This window comes from Nilaparvata lugens, chromosome 5, assembly GCF_014356525.2.
Source record: "Nilaparvata lugens isolate BPH chromosome 5, ASM1435652v1, whole genome shotgun sequence".
Classification (NCBI taxonomy): domain Eukaryota; kingdom Metazoa; phylum Arthropoda; class Insecta; order Hemiptera; family Delphacidae; genus Nilaparvata; species Nilaparvata lugens.
The window spans coordinates 23,707,920-23,715,948 of record NC_052508.1 but is presented as its reverse complement, the minus strand read 5'-3'; the positions used below and the strand labels follow the sequence as shown (position 1 = coordinate 23,715,948).

The window sequence follows — 8,029 nt, the reverse complement described above, 5'->3', positions numbered from 1 at the left end:
GCCAACCTGGAAAAGCCTCAATTGTTGTCGAAACACGCAGCGGACGTCCAATCACTGCCACAGACGATAATCATCGTAAACTCGTCGAAGACTTGATTCAAAATGACCGGCGAATCACTCAACAGCGTATCGCAAACCAAGTTGGAATATCGCAAAAGTTGTTGTCGTGTTAGAGGCAGCCTGGCGCCAATAATCTTGCAACATGACAACGCTCGGCCACACACTTCGCGTGCAACTGAAGAGGCTCTGAGAAACCTGAAGTTTGAACCGATTCCCCACCCTCCATATTCTCCCGACCTTGCGCCTTGTGATTATTTTTTCCTCTACTCAAGAGAGACCTGAAGGGAAAACATTACAGCTCGGACAGTGAAGTGAAGGCAGCTGTCGCGTCGTGGGTTCGAGAAAAGTCGGAAGAATTTTTCAGTGACGGAATAAAAAAACTTGTAACACGTTGGGAGAAATGTGTAATGCTTAACGGTGACTATGTAGAAAAATAAATACATGATTTTGAAGTTAAAGGTTTGTACTTTAATTTATTTTTTACCGAATCTTGCTATTTGCTTTTGTTTGCCTTCTACAAGCATATGTGCATTACTTATCAGCCTACCCTCGTAGCCTACATATTTGAGGGCACCAGGAACTACATCCCATTATTGCTCTCGTAACACACACTGAGCAGTACAATTTAAAAATCAATACACAAGAAAGAAAAATAAATTATGAACCTAATACAAAATTGAGTTTAGGGGAAAAACTTAATAATAGAACAGCTTTTGAAATATAAATATGAAATAAGCAAGAAAGCCCATACATTTGATAAGTAGTAGACCTGTATTATATCCAAGGTACAGTGATAGGTTAGAATATTTTGCTCTTAAATTTTATTATACGTCGAGAGAGCACACTGTCTCCAATTTCCAACTCATGGGAGGCAGAATATACTCAGTATTTTTTCAAGAGCATTCTCTCTTCATCTTAAGAAGTTTTCAAATCTGTATTTCACGAGACTTCTGAATGTTTATGGAAGAAACTCAAATAAACCTAATCTATACAAGCTGTATAAAATTGGTTGAAGATAGATTATTCCATAATCAAGAGCCTCCTTTCTAGAAAGTATTCTCGATTATTTCATCCCTTGTGAGTAATTTTTTTTAATATCAATGACAAATTACAATGAAAACAATGTTGAGATTAATTAATTCATTCATCAAATTTGGGGTGTTTGATTGCAGGTTGCTGCTCATCACCTTCTTCCTTGCCCAATCTCCATATCATTCTGAGCAGCTCAGCTAATCCAATATCATTGTGTATAATATTGAGCAAACCCGCCAGCATGGCTACACCCAACAGAATTGATATTCCTTTTGTTATTTTTGCCTTAATCGTACCTCTAGTTGCGGCGTAGTCGGTCAAAATTGAATCCATTCCCCTGGAAACAGAAAGAAACGTCATTAAGCATTTATTTTTCCAATAAAGAGATAATTATCATCATCAATAAAGGGAATCAAAATCAGATAGACCTGATTATTATCTGAAGTATCTAAAGCGCTGACTGTTTTCAAAAATTACTTTTCATGATAAATTGAATTAATTTGAAATATCATCCCAATGTCACATTATGTTCATGAAATGACGGTAAGAATTGGGAGAATCACAAGGGCCCTTATTTATAAATCTTAGCTTGATTTAACGACTCTGATTGGTTTCCAAATGCTTCCTTAAGGCTGTACTGGAAGAATATTTTCTTAAAAATACTCAATTAAGCCAAGACCATTTCGAAACAGAACTTTTCTGATAAGCGCTAGGTAACCAAAATAAGCTTTGCTCGAGTTCATTTTCAAAACTCGTTTATAAATACGGTCCTTGGTGTATAACAGCGTCCTACTATAACATTATTTTAGTAGTCTAAATTATATTAACGTGAAATTGGTAGTATTCTTCATTAAAATACAGGTAATCATGGATTCAATTTTGCTAATTCTCTATTAAATATCAACTTGATATCACTTTTAATGATAATACTAAAATTGTCACAACCTTCTAGTTCATTTAAAATAGTGGATCTTCCATAACCCCATGGCCAAAGTCTAGTAATTTATTTTGATAAAGAAGTTTTTGTGGCAATTTTAGTATTTTTTCAATAAGAATACCAACCACCCAACTTATCACTTTCACTATCTACTCGTACATCTCACCACTCTACATACCGTTGTAAATCTTGATATTATTTAATCTGTGACTGAGCTTCAAGTAGCTACTAATAATCCATACATTCAAGTTTGGTTTGTAAATGCAGTACACTCTCCATTTCCCATGTAATTTTAACTTCAAAAACTGAGTAAACCATGTTTCATCAATATGTTGAAAAATAACTCACAGATAAGCGTGCAAGGATACACATGTGGCCATTGCACTTTCCAATTCTTTTGATTCGAAGAAGAAAATTGATGGAATGAGTCCAAGCAGGGAAAAAGAAAGAATTCTTTCAAATGTCCACAGATGTACGTGGTATTTGCCTGCTGCACTAGCAAAACGGCTTTCACTTGTTGAGAAGTTTCTGAGAGTGTTCTCCGAGCTTGTATCTAATTTCTGGAAAAAAATGTCCAATATTTTTTTTCGCCGTAGTAAACTGTAATTTTTTTAACTTGACTATCATATCTGGTTTAGTATCATGTGTCTCAAATTTTTATACAAATTTTGTATAATATGAATGAAAATATTATTATTGCTCTAATAAGACCATGTTGGGAAAGCCAACGAACGATATCTGAAATTTATTTCTCAATATTGTGAAATTCTTTATTATTTTAAAAAATTGATATCATACTTGAAGACTTTGGTTGTAGTTCGATTTTCATATTGGCTCATGTAAGCGAATACTTAATTAAGTGAAGATTTATTTTGTAGGCAACTATAGTGAGGTCCATGTTATAATGGCAGTGTTTGATTAGCAATTGTATTGCTGTCCTTGTCTATCATTCAACAAAGCGGATAGCGCTATCTTTTTCTCGCTTTGCTCTGTTGCCAGATTGTTCTTTAACAATGTAGAAATATAATTTTATTAACAAAATATTTAATCTTGATTATGAAAATTCAATACGAAATCATAGAAAAATGTAATTTCTTGTTTGATAAAATATAATTGATTATTTTAAACGAGAATGAACCGTTAATATTACATCAATAAACCGTTATCAGTTACCCTCCATAGAAGACATTGACAAGACAGAGGATTGGCACCGTTGTTCTCCTATCTTTCTCTACTGCCATTAAAACGTGGACCTCACTATAGGCCTACTGTAACTATATTATTGTTGTTGTATTGACTCCTTCTCTCAACACGGACTTGTTCCATATTAGAGGAGTAATTTTCAGGGGAATGTATTATAAAATGTAAACTTTCTGAAAATGAAATGAATTTGTCAATTTCGTATTGATAGTTACATATAAATTGTTTTCAAATTTCAGTATTACTATCGAGCAACTTATTAGGAATATAGATTTTATTATTAGAAGTAATAATAGTTAAGTTGTAAAGCTGTAATAATGTACATGCCATTTTGTTGCTGGTTGATAGCCTCATTTTTATTTGTGCATCAAATCATTATAAATAGTCATAGGCCCAAAAAAGAAGAAGTAGAATTCGAACTGAATCCCGATGACTCCAATGACTATTTTACAACAGTTGCTGAAGAGATACAAGCAAGTTTACCAGCCAATGATATGGAACCATCTTCTAACATCATGTTGACACAACACAGAATGACTGAGTGGAAGGAAGTTAGTCCATCACAGATAGTGAATCTAGTAAGAAATTTCAGAGGGTCGAAATCGCAAGACATCCATGGCATATCATGTAATATTTTGAAAGAAACCATCACAATTATTGCTGAACCAATAGCCAGCGCAATAAATGAGTGTCTGAAATGTGGCAGATTCCCTGATATTTTGAAAATATCAAAAACCAGACCAGTTCACAAGAAAGGTGCAGTTGACTAGCCAGCTAACTTCAGGCCAATATCAATTCCTCCCACCATGGCAAAGGTGCTGGAGACTATTATGAAGCAACAAATGGTGGATTACTTCGAAAGTAACAACCTCCTCTGCCAACAGCAGCATGGTTTTAGAAGTGGCCGCTCTACAACAAGCGCACTGATTGCCCTGACTAGCGAAATCCAGAACACATTTGAGACTGGTGATACAATGGCCCTTACACTGTTTGATCTGAGTAAAGCCTTCGATTGTGTTCCACACCAAATTCTCCTAAAGAAGCTGGAAAGGTATGGAATCAGCGGCCCGGTCCTCAACACCATAAAAAGTTATCTTGAAGACAGAAGCCAAGTAGTCTCAATAAAAGGAGCTTTGTCAAGGATTAGAGATATCAAACATGGAGTGCCCCAGGGTTCTGTCTTAGGCCCCCTTCTATTCATCCTTTTGACAAATGACTTTGTTCCCAGCAAGGACTCCATACTGTTTGCAGATGATACGACGGTGATGTCTAGAGGAATATCTACTGAACAGGCATTGGCAATGAACGAAACTCACACACAGGAGGCAAAGAGATGGTTCCAAAAAAACAAACTTAAACTCAATGAGGACAAATCCCAAATATTAATATGCTCTCTGAAAAACGAAAAACCTGAAAGCACTACCGAACCAGTAAAATTATTGGGTTTTTGCCTTGACAGAAAATTGAAATGGGACACACACATTTCAAAGACATGCCTAAAACTAGCAAGAGTCCTACATCTCCTAAAAAAACTAAGGTATGTTGTCACTCTAGAATACTTGATGACAGCTTACTATTCGCTATTTCACAGTCACATAACATACGGAATCCTTCTCTGGGGACATGCTTCAGCCAGCTCAGCTATACTATTGCTACAAAAAAAGGCCATTAGGATAATCACATTCTCCGACCACCTGGCACACTGCAGGCCACTACCGGTATTCAAAAAGCTGAGAGTACTTACAATCTTTAGCCACTATGTACTCTGCTCACTCCTATTCATAAAGAACAAATCAAACAACATGAGAAAGAGAAGCAATATACATACTTACAACACTCGACATGCGGCAGACCTGGATGTACCTCGAAGCAGACTTACACAGCAACTCAAAAAAGTTTTGAAATATCAGCACTGCGACTGTATAACCAGCTCCCTGAATATATAAAAAATTGCGAAGCCAGAAAGTTTAAGCAAATATTGAAAGAACGCCTAATACAACGGCCATCATACTTATTGGCAGAACTAGTGGATGAGCCCCTATACTCAAACACAAACAGCCGCCATCCCAGAGTCTGAGGGGTGACCCCCTGAACTCCCTGACACAGTCTATCCGGTTCTCCCGGTCAAGGACAAAGAATTCAAGTATCAAGTAAGTATCAATTAATTTTAGTTCATCAACGGTTTTTAGTCTATAAGAATCAATCAAATCTCAGTTACCTTGATTAAAATTGAATTGGGCTTTAGAATGGACTGTTCCACATTGAAATGTAGCATTACATTTGACATCGCTGGTAATTGTCTTGTTGTCCATAGTAGTCCTGCAGGATAAGAAGAAATACTGCAATTCACAAGCCTTCATAAAATGTCTTTCCTTATTTATTCTTTAGATGAAATTTATTATTCATTACCATTAAGGGTAAAGGTAAGGCAGAGGGTACAGCGGCTTGAATTGGGCCACTAGAAAACCAATAATACACACCAAGTATCGAATCGAGCCACGGGGCTTTAGCTGTTATTGCGCTCATTACACTAGGGAAACCAGTTGAGACTTTGGATTTTTTGTGCAGCTAGTGTTACTCGGGTGAGCAGTCCAAACATTGCTTGGACCCAATTAGTGACTCACTGGTGTCTCAGCTGCCTTTACATACGGATACCGTTGGCGTCCTAGTGTAATAAGAGCCTTTTCAGTGTGCATTCCATAAACGGGTCGGATAGTAGGATAGCTTTCTAGGTCATAGCGGTTAACGGTTGTTGAAATTAGAAGTTAATTAGATTACACGTAATAAAAAGCTTATTCATCAGCAGGCAGGGGTGCCCACTGCCCACATGAACAGGTGGTATTAGAACGCAGAATGCATTCTTGGTAGGCTTAAAATTAAATCTTTGCGGTGGGGGTCTCAAAAAAATAGGCCAGCAATATTCAAAATGACTACTGGCAATATTTTTTGGATTTCAAATTATTAAGGTAGGAGTAGAATTTTTCTGACTTTAGGAGGGTACCGTTTATAAGTTTAGTACCCTGCTTGGAAGTGAGAACAATAATTATTGAGGGTTCTGCCAAACACGACGGCGGATGCACAGAGTACAGAAAAACAAGTTACAAAAGTTGAATAATCTAAAGCTGCGTTTACACAAAAGTTATTGACAAAATATGTATTTTTCCGTCCTTACGGATTCTATTAGATTGAACGGAACTTGACAAACACATATATGTATGATAACTTATGTTCAATCTAATAGAATGTATAAGGACGTTCTATAATGTTTAGAAATAGACATTTTGTTAATAACTTTGGTGTGAACGCGGCTTTAGACAACATAAATATGACACTTGAAATATTTCAGGTATAAGATGAAAGAAGATAAATACAGAGTGCAAATAGTAAATAAGAAATATAGGCCTACCTTACTTACCCGCTTTAGAATTGATTATTCTAAAAAAAAGCAATTACCTATTAATCACCAAACAAATAAATTAGGTACCTCTTTTGAAGCAAAAAGGTTGTTGTATTGTACTTTTTTAATTATATCAGTATGGTAGTAAGCTTTAATGTTTTAAAATCAGTTGTCACATAAGATTCAACTATCTTTAACCTAGCCCATTGAACAACCAAAAATTAATTCCTTATTATTTTTAGTCAATCCTACAAAATCAACAATGTTACAAATACTTGAATTCGTCTTGACCTACTCTATCAATATAATTATGTAGGTTCCAATGCTGGATCAAGGCCTATATATACTGATGTGATATACATTCTAGCTTTGAACATTTTTAGAAAAATTTGTTGACAGGTTAACCATAAAAAAACAAATCATAGGTCAGAAATTGCAATTCTATCATGATAATTTTTTTTAACATGATTGTTTCTTACATTATCTTTCATACTACTTTCTACACAACTAGTACACGTATAAAAAACGGTACAGTGCAAGTAACTTATGAAAATATGCAATGTGTCTGTTATGTAAATTACATAAATTTTTGCAATTTGTGCCATTCTTATATGAAGTGATATATTGCCATCCATGTTGGGCGACATTCTTATATGAAATGGTATATTTTTTGATATATACTAGTGTAGCTGTTAATATCCCTAGCTTGCAAATAAATTTGCAAAAAGTTAAGGCCGTCCGGCTCGCAAATACAAGTCATTTTTGTGTAAGTGCGGTACTATTCAATTTTTTATATACGGTAAATAAATTTAAGATTATTTGAAATTATTTTTGTAATATAGCTTATAGATAAAAATCTTACCTTGAGGACATATTTTACTTCGCAGAAGTAGGCCTATGGATAGCGCCATTGTGATTTGTCAAAAAATACAGGCAACTAATGACCGTGTTGGACTGGATTCCAACTATGCTAGATACATTGGAAAATACTATTAAACATTATGCTAAACTTTTCTCATATGATCAACTCCCAGTTTTTTCAAGCTCAACATCCCATATAGGCCTAATACCAATTTTGTTCAGACTGGTCGAACAGTCCTCTAATTATTAAAGACAGCTGTTCTTCAAACTTTGTCACAAACTGTTTTAGTGGAATATAGTACTAGACTTATTTCGCATTATCAATGAAATATCATTTTTACTTTTCTTGCCCTATTATCATAGGTAAGGAAAGTATTGCTTTCCGAAAAAAATTAAGGTACCCCAATTTCTAAATTTCTATACGTTTCAAGGTCCCCTGAGTCCAAAAAAAGTGGTTTTTGGGTATTGGTCTGTATGTGTGTGTCTGTGTGAGTGTGTATATGAGTCTGTGTACACGATATCTCATCTCTCAATTAACGGAA

The 8,029-nt window shown here is 35.3% G+C and overlaps 1 protein-coding gene across 3 annotated transcripts; it reads right to left on the bottom strand.

Moving 5' to 3' along the window:
- Positions 1-1,135: 1,135 nt before the first annotated feature.
- On the bottom strand, positions 1,136-7,777 carry LOC120351293 (succinate dehydrogenase [ubiquinone] cytochrome b small subunit A, mitochondrial-like). 3 transcript variants are annotated; one of them, XM_039427997.1, is made up of 4 exons: positions 7,489-7,777; positions 5,448-5,548; positions 2,378-2,589; positions 1,136-1,429 (listed from the first exon to the last, which is right to left on the bottom strand). In XM_039427997.1, exons 1-4 carry the CDS (start codon positions 7,535-7,537, stop codon positions 1,201-1,203), a joined length of 591 nt encoding a protein of 196 aa, XP_039283931.1. In that variant the 5' UTR covers positions 7,538-7,777; the 3' UTR covers positions 1,136-1,200. The 3 variants fall into 3 exon arrangements, with proteins under 3 accessions (XP_039283931.1, XP_039283932.1, XP_039283933.1); XM_039427998.1 differs by lacking the exon at positions 7,489-7,777 and adding an exon at positions 6,645-6,761; XM_039427999.1 differs by lacking the exon at positions 2,378-2,589.
- Positions 7,778-8,029: the final 252 nt, after the last annotated feature.

Bases quoted from the DNA above. Each gene is read 5' to 3' on its own strand.
- LOC120351293 (XM_039427997.1), bottom strand. From the start codon at position 7,537: ATGGCGCTATCCATAGGCCTACTTCTGCGAAGTAAAATATGTCCTCAA. The intron at 5,549-7,488 runs GTAAGATTTTTA...CTTATCCTGCAG, and splicing joins AAGTAAAATATGTCCTCAAG to GACTACTATGGACAACAAGA. The intron at 1,430-2,377 runs GTGAGTTATTTT...TTCTGTTTCCAG, and splicing joins GTATCCTTGCACGCTTATCT to GGGAATGGATTCAATTTTGA.